At 41.9% G+C, this 12,942-nt stretch overlaps 1 protein-coding gene across 1 annotated transcript; it reads left to right on the top strand.

Moving 5' to 3' along the window:
- The first annotated feature begins 2,671 nt into the window (after window positions 1–2,671).
- Window positions 2,672–10,659, top strand: ZSCAN12 (zinc finger and SCAN domain containing 12). Its single transcript, XM_052648021.1, is given in 4 exon segments — window positions 2,672–3,091; window positions 7,326–7,470; window positions 9,378–9,749; window positions 9,752–10,659. Coding segments are annotated over 4 exon segments (1,845 nt in total).
- Window positions 10,660–12,942: the final 2,283 nt, after the last annotated feature.

The raw sequence follows: 12,942 nt of genomic DNA, 5'->3' as shown, positions 1-12,942 counted from the left end.
GTCGAGTCGGACTCTTTTTACTAAATTATCTTTTAGTTTTCCCATTGAACTCTATGGGTTTTCAGATGTACACCCATTATTATTAGCGCATAAAAGGGAACTGTAGAAGGTGAAAAAGTAAGCAGAAACTGCCAGGTTGACCCTTGAGAAGTGTGTAGAAGAGGTTCCCTCCTGAGTGTGGAAGACCTCGGGAGAAATCCCTTTGAGACATCTTTAACATCAAAGGTGCTGAAACCCAAATAAACGTGAGTGAAAAAGCATAGGATTCATGACCACAGGAAAAACCTTAGCCTTGACTAGACAGACCTTAGTCGGCAAAGTAATGTCTCTGCTTTTGAATATACTATCTAGGTTGGTCATAACTTTTCTTCCAAGGAGTAAGCGTCTTTTAATTTCATGGCTGCAGTCACCATCTGCAGTGATTCTGGAGCCCAAAAAAATTAAGTCTGACACAGTTTCCACTGTTTTCCCATTTATTTCCCATGAAGTGACGGGACCAGATGCCATGATCTTCGTTTTCTGCATGTTGAGCTTTAAGCCAACTTTTTCACTCTCCTCTTGCACTTTCATCAAGAAGCTTTTTAGCTCCTCTTCACTTTCTGCCATAAGGGTGGTGTCATCTGCATGTCTGAGGTGATTGATATTTCTCCCAGCAATCTTGATTCCAGCTTGTGTTTCTTCCAGTCCAGCGTTTCTCATGATGTACTCTGCATATAAGTTAAATAAGCAGGGTGACAATATACAGCCTTGACGTGCTCCTTTTCCTATTTGGAACCAGTCTGTTGTTCCATGTCCAGTTCTAACTGTTGCTTCCTGACCTGCATACAGATTTCTCAAGAGGCAGGTCAGGTGGTCTGGTATTCCCATCTCTTTAAGAATTTTCCACAGTTACTCCTTGGAAGAAAAGTTATGACCAACCTAGATAGCATATTAAAAAGCAGACACATTACTTTGCTGACTAAGGTCCGTCTAGTCAAGGCTATGGTTTTTCCTGTGGTCATGTATGGATGTGAGAGTTGGACTGTGAAGAAAGCTGAGCGCCGAAGAATTGATGCTTTTGAACTGTGGTGTTGGAGAAGACTCTTGAGAGTCCCTTGGACTGCAAGGAGATCCAACCAGTCCATCCTGAAGGAGATCAGCCCCGGGTGTTCTTTGGAAGGAATGATGCTGAAGCTGAAACTCTAGTACTTTGGCCACCTCATGCGAAGAGCTGACTCATTGGAAAAGACTCTGCTGCTGGGAGGGACTGGGGGCAGGAGGAGAAGGGGACGACAGAGGATGAGATGGCTGGATGGTATCACGGACTCAATGGACGTGAGTCTGAGTGAACTCCGGGAGTTGGTGATGGACAGGGAGGCCTGGCGTGCTGCGTGCGATTCATAGGGTCGCAAAGAGTTGGACACGACTGAACGACTAAACTGAACTGAACTGCCTAGCTCAGATAGGCTCGCCATGCCTCGACCACCCATCAGTTGGGAGGAATGGGGATACTAGCAAGCGGAAGACTAGCAGAAGGCGAAAACTATCGTGAAACTGCGGTCCTGTGAATCCTCCGTAGTCATCTCTCGAGAGTGCACGGAAGAACTACCGAGTAGCGAGCTCACTCTTCCTAGAGTGGCGGCGGAAGTGATCAGATGCTCCGTACTCCTCGGCCGCTTCCGGCCTTTGTGGGTCGCTCTTGGTGGGTTCCGTTTCGGAAACCGTTCGAGACTTCACCCCCTTGAGTCCGGGAGGGAAACTTCTGCTGGCCTCCTGGGGCTGCGGTTAAGCGAGCTTTTGCTGCGGACGCGGCAGGTGGGCTGCTGGCTATCATCGGGCCAGGCTGGAGCGGGGCGTCCTCTGGTGCTCACTTGCCCAGGTGGGTCCGCGAGAAGCTACTTGAGGCAGAAGCTAGCCCCCAGCCCTCTGAGAGGGGGATGACAACCCGGGATGAGGGGGAGACCCAGCTGTGCGCCTCATACCTTCCGGGCTTGCCTCGCGCTGTGTACCCTTCTTGATTCTGCGCCATCTGACATTTCCAACACTCGTCGGTCAGAGGCGCTGACCCACGTCCTAGGGCCTCTTTCACAAGCATCACCTTATATTTAGAATTACAGATACTAGGGTAGAAGAGGGCCTGAAAAACCAATGTCTCCAGCTTTTTCGTTTGAGAAAGAATCAGGAGCAGAGAGATTAAGTCCCTTTGGAAATAAATTCATGTAACTGCAGCTTTTATGACTTAATGATTTCCCATTATGCATCATTTGAGTTTTTAAAGAATTTAAAAAGCAACTACTCAAGGATGTCTCAGCTTTTTGTTATAATTTATTTGCTCTAAATGTTTATTCCATTTAATTCTCCTTTTTTTTTTTTTGTTCTATTACTAAGTGGAAATATTTCCTTCTTAGTCTTACTTTTCTTGTCCTGAAAATCCTGAAACACCTTAGCACCTTTTACTTATTCTTTTTCTTTAAATTAGTCTAGTAAGTCTTTCTTATCAGAGCATTTCTCTGAGTATAGTAGATTACCCTGGAGGCAGCTTTCAAAGTGCATATTTAAATTCTTAGAATTTGCAGTTTTTGTTTATGGTGTAGTTTGGGTTAATGATGATAGCTTCTCCCTCAGTTCCAGCCAGAAAGAAACGACACAGGAGATCTTGCTTGAAGCATTGATAAGCTTTTGTATAACAATGATGGCATATACTTGGTCTATCCAGGCCAAGAAGGACCGGGAAGAACTTTTGGAAGTAAAGACAGAGGAAGAGGAGCTGGGGGAGGAGCATAAATATGCCACTACGCAGGATCAGAACCTGCAAAAGAACAACACCCACAGCAGGGAGGTCTTCTGACAGTACTTCAGGCAGTTCTGCTACCAGGAAACATCTGGACCCCGTGAGGCTTTGAGCCGACTCCGGGAACTTTGCCATCAGTGGCTGAAGCCAGAGACCCACACCAAAGAGCAGATTCTGGAACTGCTGGTGCTGGAGCAGTTCCTGACCATCTTGCCTGAGGAGCTCCAAGCCTGGGTCCAGGAACAGCATCCAGAGAGTGGGGAAGAGGTGGTGACTGTGCTGGAGGATTTAGAGAGAGAGTTGGATGAGCCAGGTTATCAGGTGAGAACATAGATGTGGTGTCTGAGAAGTGAATTATGGATTTCTAGGCCAGAATGAAGTCTAATACTATTTCACAAAATGTATCCTTGACAAAATTGGTGCATCAGAAAGGGGCCTAAGTGTCACAGAATGTTGGTTAATGTAATCCTAACTTATTTATATGTTTTTTGTGGAAGGATTGTGTATTTCTTTATTAAGCTGCAAAATTCTGTTTGGTGAAATGCTGCCCAGAAACAGACTTCTAGCACAGAGAAAATGTTAGATGATTAAAGGGTGGGGAGCAGCCTCTTGAAAGGGACATCACTTCTGTACAACACAGATAATTAAGAAATAAGGTTTTGCAGATATATCCTCTGCCTTGTCTCCATTAAAGGATTAAAAGATTGAGAAATCAAAGTCACCATCTCAGAGGAATGAGATGTAGGAGCAGAATGGAAAGTTAGGAAGGAGGGGCATGGAGGGGACCCATGTTTCTTTGAGTGGTTGAAAGCCCAGTTGAGTTGAAAAGGTGAGATGTCAGTAGAAGAGTTGAAAACAGAGATTGGAGGACCTTGAATATCAACCTCTGGAGTTTAGATTTCGTTCTGTAGGGCAGAAGCTCCTAATCTGTTCTCTCTGAGTCTAAGTGAGTTTTACTAAAACCAAGATACCAAAAAAAAAAAAGAGGCAAATTATGTTGGACCATTTTGTTTTGTGTTTAACATTGATAAAGATAGTGGTTTTCAACCAGTACCTCAAAGGGCATTTGGCAATGTCATGTGACATTTTTCAGTACTTCAAAGGGCATTTGGCAGTGTCTTGGGGCATTTTTGGTTGTCCTAACGTTGGGAGGTACTACTGGCATCTAGTGGCTGAAGGATACTGCTAGATAATTGTAGTGCTAATGAAAAGGAATTATAATCTGGCATCAAAGTACAAAGCCTGAAGAGGGAAGGACCATGTGACAAAAAGGTCTAAGTTGAAAATAGGATCATGAAAGTGTGACTGCAAAGGAAGAGGCATAAATTAGGTAAGAATTAATTGAAAATGATAAAGATGGAGGTATAAAGAAGGAAGACAGAATGGAGAACTCTGCTCAGCAGTCTATCCTAGGCTAAGCACTAGGGATTTTCATACTTGAAAGACTAGTATAATGGAAACACTCCTAACCGAGTTCAAGATTGTAGGGGAAAGTGAATTGGTACTCTTGCCTGGAAAATCCCATGGACGGAGGAGCCTGGTAGGCTGCAGTCCATGGGGTCGCGAAGACACCTACAGTTCCCTTTTATGTGCTAATGATAATGGGTATACATCTGAAAACCCATAGAGTTCAATGGGAAAACTAAAAGATAATTTAGTAAAAAGAGTCCGACTCGACTGAGCAACTTCACTTTCACTTTTCACTTTCCTGCATTGGAGAAGGAAATGGCAACCCACTCCAGTGTTCTTGCCTGGAGAATCCCAGGGACAGGGGAGCCTGGTGGGCTGCCGTCTGTGGGTTCTCACAGAGCCGGACATGACTGGAGCAACTTAGCAGCAGTAGCAGCATCATTCAGCAGATATTTATTGGCCATCTGTTGTTTACTAGGCACTGGGAATGCACCAGTGAAAAAACTATAGAGGGTTGCTGCTCTTTTTTCTTGGCCGCACCATGTGGTATGCAGGTCTTAGTTCCCTAACGAGGGGTTAAACCTGTGCCCCCTGCATTGAGAGCACAGAGTCTTAGCCATTGGACAACCAGGGAAGCCCCAATCTGACTTTTAATTCCAATTTAAAGTTTTTAATTTTAACACAATCACTCTAGCTTCTATGCTGGGAAAGTTCTGCATTGAGCCTGGGGGTGGGGAAGGAGAACATAGAGAACAAAGTTAGAAGCAGGGAAACCAGTTGAGGAGGCTATGGGTATAAGCAGTAATCCAGGCAAGAGATGCTGGTGCCTGACTGGGATAATAGCATTGGAAGTGGCAAAATGTAATTGGATTCTGATACATTTTGAGGGTAGACCTTAAGAGGATTTGTCATTATGTAGGTTGCAGGGTATGAGAGAAAGTGAGTTAAAGATTATGCTAAGGTTTTTGGTTTGTACATCAGGTAAAATGAATTCGTCATTCACTGAGATGGTAAAGATTGAGAGAGATATAGGTTTGGAGTAGAGGGACAGGAATCAAAAGCTAGGTTTTGGATGTGTTAATTTTGAGATTCTCATTAGAACCCAAGTAGAAAGTTTGAGCAAGCAACTAGATATAAAGAGTTAGGATTCAGTGGGGGAGGGGGGTGGAAATCTGTTCTAGAAATACAAAATTGGGACTTGCCAGAATATGAATGGTATTTAAAGCCATGGGACAAAAAGAGCATCAGGGGAGTAACTAGACTGGAAACTGGGGAGTGGCCAGGGAGGTAGGAAGAGAACCAAAAGAAAGAAAGGGATTCTTAGGTGCAGGCAGAAGTAACTTGGTTTTAGTCATGACGAATTTGTATTGCCAACCAGTCCTTTCCTTTGAGGCTTGCTGTGGGTAGCTAGTGGTTTATTAGGCCTAGTCAAAGATCCAGGGACAGAAGGCACAGTTCACTGTACTGGGCTTTTTTTTGCTCCCTTCTCCCCCAAATTTGAGGGCTTCTCAGGTGGTGCTGGTGGTAAAGAATCTGCCTGCAATACAAGAGATTCGGGAGACATGTGTTCAGTCCCTGGGTTGGGAAGGTCTCCTAGGGGAGGATATGGCAACCAGCTACAGTATTCTTGTCTGGAAGATACCATGGACAGGGGAGCCTGCTGGACTATTTCCATGGTGCTGCAAAGAGTTGAACAGGACTGAGTGACTGAGCGCACACACCCCAAAATTTGAAGTATCAAAACATCTTTTTCTGTACATTTGAGATAGTATTCTACTGATTTTGGCTCTTATTCCGAGAGAAAGATTACAAAATGAAACTGTCAGAGAAATAGTGTCAGTGTATGGTAATTTTTTATTTACAAACTTTAGCCATTGAAAGGTGTGTGTGTGTGTGTGTGTGTTAGTTGCTCGGTCATGTCTGACTCATTGTGACCTCATGGACTATAGCCAGTCTGCTCTCTCCATGAGATTTTCCAGGCAAGAATATTGGAGTGGGTTACCATTCCCTTCTCCATGGAATCCTCCTGATTCAGGGATTGAACCCAGTTCTCCTGCATTGCAGGTAGATTCTTTACAGTCTGAGCTACTAGACAAGCTATTGAAGAGGCATGGGGAAGTAATTTGAGGGCCTATCACATGCCAATGCCTGTGTGAGGTGCTTTACATGCATGATGTCATATCATCTCAGAATAATTCCTAGCCCAAGGTGACAGCTATCAATACTAAACTAAGAAACAGAGTAAGTAATTAGATTCCGATTCCTGTTTTTATACTACCATGCTGGGGAAACCTTTTCTTCTTTTATTTTTTTTTAAGTGCAAGAGGCAATGGGCCCATGGAGGAATGGAAGCTACGAGTGGTTGAAATTGCTGAGTAAATGAGTTAATTGAAGGAGCAAGGATCAAAGGGAAGCAGAAAGGGATGAGATTGAAGGCAAAAGTAAAGATACAAGCCTTGAAAAAGAAAAGACTTCTTCTTCTAAGATAGAAGGAAAGGAGAAGAGTAAGAGAGTGGAGATAGGTAAAGTGAAGGAGAGAGGATTTTTTTGAGATGGCCGTGATCTTGGAGAAATAGAAAACAAGATCATCTTCCCAGAAAGAATGGGGATGGGGACCTCAGAAGAGCATTGTCTATTAGGAATATGAGAGATTTCTCTTTTTCCTTTCCTCTTTCCTTCTCATACCCTCTTTCTTTTCTTTCTCTTTCTCCTTTGTTCCCTTCTGTCTTTCTTTATAATTTCTCTCATTATTTCCCTTTACTTTTCCCCCTTCCTTTCCTTCTTTCTCACTTCTGTCTTATTTCCCTATAAATCCTTTTCCACTCCTTTCTGCCTCTGCCTCTTTTTACCTTCTTTTCCTTCTCTTTGTCACTTCTCTATTTCTTTGAGCATAGACAGAAATGTAAAAGTGGTACATTTAATATGCTTTAACTGTTAAGATAGGGGAAATTACTTCCAACTGGGGAAGCGAAGGTTTCCCAGAAGAGGTGACATTTGTATTGGCCTTGAGTAGGATTATGGCAGGCTATTACGTGGAAAGAAGTTTATTTCAAGTTTCAGAGAGCTGGGTGCCACTGCCCTAGATAGTATATTCTTGTTTAATGTTACCAGAGTGAGGTTCTAAGCTATATCTCATTTACCTCAGGTCTCAGTCCTTACTGAGGAACAGGAAATGTTCTTACAGGAGATTGTACCTCTAAGAACAGAACAAGAATCCAGAATATGCCTTCCTTCTGTGCAAGCCCAGCCAAAGTGTGAATCTGTAGAACTTGCAGCCCAACAGAAGCAAGGTAAGGAAGGAAGACCCATCTTGGGAGGAAGGGGAAGACGGGGGCCAACATAGGACCCTGGGACTCTTTTGTACTTTGTGCTGTTTGTGAGCACTGAAGTCAGGAAGGTCTCTCAAGAACTCTGATGGCTCATGCATAGACCTGAGGCAGCCTGGTTTATCACTCTGCAACTCTTTTTTTCTCTTTATGTTAATACTTTCTAAATGCTGGCTGTATTTTGTTTGAAATCACTTAGTTTAGTCCTTCTGATAGTTATTTTCCTCTATACTGACTTCCTTCCTATGTATAGCCTTTATCCTACCAGACAACACCACTGTCTTGCAATTTATTCTGTGTCCTTCAGTAAATAAACCTTTGCCCCATGATCTCTTCAGCTAACTTTAAGACGGTTCAGGGAAGAATACATATATGTGCGTATGAGAGAGCGAGTGAAGTCACTCAGTCGTGTCTGACTCTTTGTGACCCCATGGACGGTAGCCTACAAGGCTCCTCTGTCCATAGGATTTTCCAGGCAAGAGTACTGGAGTGGGTTGCCATTTCCTTCTCCAGGAGATCTTCCCAACCCAGGGATCAAACCCAGGTCTCCCACATTGTAGGCAGACGCTTTACCATCTGAGCCACCAGGGTAGAGCCCATATGTGCGTATACATACACATATATATATTACTCTTATAAAGAGAAGGAGTAATAAAGCAGATGTGGCAAAGTGTTCAAAGTGGGTGAAGGGGTGAAAGAATGTACCTTCCTTATTTCTACTTTCTCTGTTTTTTCACTTCCTTTTTAAAAACAGGTGATAATTCACATGGTTGAGAAAAGTAATAACCTAAAGTTACCCAGTGAAAAGATATGCTGCCTCTCAATTACCCTAGCCATTTGGTCTCCTTACCTCTGTTTTGAAATAGGTTGTCACTGTTACTAGTTTCTTGTGTGTCCTTCTAGAGATTTTTAACCATATATGTATATTTCTCATATTCAAATATATTTTTCTCTATCACTAAGATTATAGAACCTTGCATTTTTTATATCTTAACATCTGCTTAATTTTAAAATATATGACTATATCAGGCTCCCTAGGTGGCTCAGTGATAAAGAATCTGCCTGCCAGTGCAGGAGACAAGGGTTCAATCCCTGGGACAGGAAGATCCCTTGGAGAAGGAAATGGCAACCCACTCTAGTATTCTTGCCTGGGAGATCCCACGGGCAGAGAAGCCTGGTGAGCTACAGTCCATGGGGTCACAAAAGAGTTGGACACGACTTAGTAACTGAACAACAGCAACAACAATATGGCTATATCATGCAGTTAACTTAGCCTTCTCCTGCTAATAACATTTAAGTTGGCCCCACTCTTTTACTATAACAAATAGTGCTGTGATAAATAACCATATGTGTGAATATATCTGTAGCATAAATTCCTTCTAGGTGGAATTACTAGGTCAAAGGTTATATATATATTTGTAATTTTGATATATATTGTCAAATTGCCCTCTAATAAAGCTAGGATCAATTTACACTCTTACTGGCAATGTTTGATATTCATGTCATGAGCACAGTGTTATATCAAGCTTTTTGCAAATCCAGTAGGTGAAAATTATACTCAGTATTGTTTAAATCTGCTTTTCCCTTATTGTGAGGGGGAGCATCTTTTCTTGTGTTTCTAAGAGCTGTTCTATTTCCTTTCTTGGAAGCCATCAGTTTTTTTCTTTGCCCAGTTTTCTATTTGGCTACTGGTCTTTTTCTTAACAGTTTTTGGAGTGCTTGAGTTCATTAGTTCTATATTCTAGTGCCATTTATAGTCATGCGGGATCTCTAAGTTCTGTAATTTTCTTTTGAATAATTTTATGTTGCCTAGTGAAAGTTGCTTTTGCATCCATAAGAAACTAATGAGTATCATCCATTTTTAATCTCAGATATTGAGACTGGAAATGAGTATAGGAATTTAAAGCAAGAAGTTTCTCAAGAAATGAAACCATATGGGAATATAGCTGGCAAATTTGAAAATGAAATGTCTCAACCAGCTAGGTATGAAAAAACATATGAACCTGAAGAAAAAACAGGAGAGTCTTCTGAATATTCAAGGGAAGATAAAGAACCTACATGTGATGAAAATGGAGTAAGTTTGACTGAGAACTTAGATCTTTCTGAACACCAGAGAATTTGTCCAGGAGAAAAGCCTTATGTATGTGATGTCTGTGGAAGAGCTTTCAGACAACACTCACGTTTCGTAGAACATCAGAGGATCCATACTGGAGACAGGCCCTACAAATGCAAAGAATGTGGAAAACTTTCCGTGGGAGAACTGTGCTTATTTGACACAAAATATTACACACAGGAGAGAAACCCTATAAATGTAATGAGTGTGGCAAAGCCTTTGGCCAGTGGTCAGCTCTTAATCAACATCAAAGACTTCACACAGGAGAGAAACACTACCACTGTAATGAATGTGGGAAAGCCTTTAGTCAGAAAGCAGGCCTCTTTCACCATCTCAAAATCCACACAAGAGATAAACCTTATCATTGTACTCAGTGTAATAAAAGTTTTAGTTGGCGTTCAATTCTTACCCAACATCAAGGAGTTCATACTGGGGCAAAGCCCTATGAGTGCAGTGAGTGTGGAAAAGCCTTTGTTTATAACTCCTCCCTTGTTTCCCATCAGGAGATCCACCACAAAGAAAAATGCTGTCAGTGTAAGGAATGTGGGAAGTCCTTCAGTCAGAGCGGCCTTATGCAGCATCAGGGAATCCACAATGGAGAGAAACCCTACAAATGTGATGTATGTGGAAAAGCCTTTATTCAGAGGACAAGTCTTATAGAACATCAACGAGTTCACACTGGAGAGAGACCCTATAAATGTGATAAGTGTGGGAAGGCTTTCACTCAAAGATCAGTCCTAAAGGAACATCAGAAAATGCACACCGCAGAGAGGCCCTATAAATGCGATGGGTGTGGGAATGCCTTCTGAGGAATCATCAGCCTCATTCAGCGTCAGAGAATCCACACTGGGGAGAAACCCTACCAATGTGATGAATGTGGCAAAGCCTTCAGACAGAGGTCAGATCTTAGTAAACACTAGAGAATCCACAATAGAGGTGATTCCTATACATATAAGGTGCATGGGAAGTCATTTACACAGAACTCAGCTCTTATTCAACATCAGACTACCCACAAAGCAGAAAAATCTGGTTCTGTATGATAACTGCAGGGAAACTATCTCACAGAATTCAGGCCAGGGAGAAATACTAGCTATGAGATGATCAGGACAAAATGTTAGTCACTATACTTATAAGAAAACCTTGGATATTTCATAAAAAATTCACTGTGTGCTCTTTTTCTCAAAAGAGTTTACAACCTAGTTTCGAAGATAATAGGTCCACCTATTTAGTTAAGGCCATAGGACAGTAGAATTGATGTTCAAATATTATAGAATTAAAGTGGCACTTGACAATCAGTAAGTGCTATAAGTTCTGAAGGAGAGATCACTGTTGCCTGAAGTGGTCAGGAAATATTTTAAAGATAAAGGTTTGATGGGAATATTTGGAAGGCAAAAGGGAGAAAACATTGAGAATAGAACAAATTAATCGGAGTGCATGTGGTTTGCAAGCATCAGTGACAAAACAAGCCAACCTAAAGAGAGTTCATTCAGTTGGGCAGCTGATGGTATTGTGTTGGAAATACAACTTGAGGACAGACACTGGGAGGTCAGAATGCCAATAATTTCACCGAATACTTTGACACTCAAAGACTTTTTCTCATTTAATTTCTAAAATGTTTCTATAAATTAAAATGATTCTCCAATGTAAAAATGAGGATATTCTTGCTTATAGAGATGACACAGCTACAGTATTACACAAAGGAAGAGACCAGAGGCTTAAGTGCAGGTCTTTACAGTTCATTAAGTACTGTTCATTACAGGAGTGATTCCTCAACATCAGTGAACATCAGAATCACCTGTGCTGCTTGTTGAACATATCAGAGTCCCACTTGCAGATACTGTGCTTCATTAGGTCTGAGATGGGGATTGAGAATCTTCATTGCTGTAGCTCCAGTCACTTGATGTGCTATACGATTTGAGAAACATTGCATTGAATCACGGTTGCCAGTGAAGTGAGGAAGTATGAATACAGGCCACTGCAGATTTTTAGCATGAGGAAAGCCCTTCAGGGGACATGTGCCAGCAGCTCTTCACAATGAACAAGGAATTAGACCACCATCATGCCTAAAAACTAGGGCTTCACGATGGCCTTTCTGGCCCTTCAAATTTAAATGTTTCAAAACAGACCCACCTACATTCCAAGGCTCCCAGGGATCTGAGTGCATGCTTTGTGTGTGTGTGTTTGTGTTAGGGGAGGGATGCTAGTGTTCTCTGTTTTATACTTCTCTTTTTTCTCACTTCTGTGTTCTGAATTCTTTTACAATTTTTTGGCTTGTATACTTTCTTGAGCATATAAAAGAGCCAAAGATTAGTGATTCTTTCCTTCAGGCTTCAGGAAAAAAAATCAACTGAAAACTGGTTGACATTTACTGAGTAAATTCTGTTTTTGATGAGAACCTATGATGATTACTGTAGTAGGTAGCAGGCAAGTCACAGAAGTATATATAGCTCCTGGTCTGTTTATCTGTTTACAGAAATCATATTTGATCTCTGCTGAGATGTTCATTTATTTCCTTTCCTTTCTGCCTTGCCACAGCAAACTCCACAGTTCCTAGGACTACGTTCCCACCCCACCCAACTTCAGTCCCCTCATCTCCCCTCACTTCTAGCTGGTCAGTGGGTTTGAAGTGGTGAGATAGTGACAGAAGAGGTAGAGGAGAAAAAAGAAGGGTAATTCACCACTGTTTAACTAGTCCTATCAACCTTTCTGCCCAGCCCTGTCTTTATCCCACCTCCCCATTCTGTAAAACTCCATGCCCATTTCTCTAGTGCCACTATCTCCTGTCCATCTGTCCATAATCTCTGTATAAGACATAAGAATATCATCATTGGCTTTGAACCAGAAGAGTCCCTAGTCCTATAGAAATATGTATGTTCCTAGCTTTCTAAATTGTGATTGTGAACACATTTTCTCTTAAAAATGATAGTAATACTTTAGGCATATAAACTGTCATACTGGTTTTTGGAATTAGAATTTACAATGATTGTGGGAAAACTTTCTGGGTTCACAACATAGGAAAGCAAATTAACATTTAGAAAACAATTCATTCACAAGTGGACTGTTTATTTAATAATAAGACCAACATTGGAATTGTGCACATAGGCACTGAGGCAGCTAGGATTGAAAACCTAATTTTTTATGTCTGGGAAACAAAGATTCTAGAACTAAGCCTGAAGGCCCTAGCTGTAAGTATTGATGCGTGCTAAATCGCTTCAGTTGTGTCCAGCTCTTTGCAACACTATAGACTAGCCTGCTCCTCTGGGATTCTCCAGGCAAGAATACTGGAGTGGGCTGCCATGCCCTCCTCCAGGGGATCTTCCGAC

Source organism: Budorcas taxicolor, chromosome 11 (assembly GCF_023091745.1).
Source record: "Budorcas taxicolor isolate Tak-1 chromosome 11, Takin1.1, whole genome shotgun sequence".
Lineage (NCBI taxonomy): Eukaryota > Metazoa > Chordata > Mammalia > Artiodactyla > Bovidae > Budorcas > Budorcas taxicolor.
Note: the sequence above shows the minus strand (reverse complement) of the source record. Positions and strands in the feature narration are given on the sequence as shown.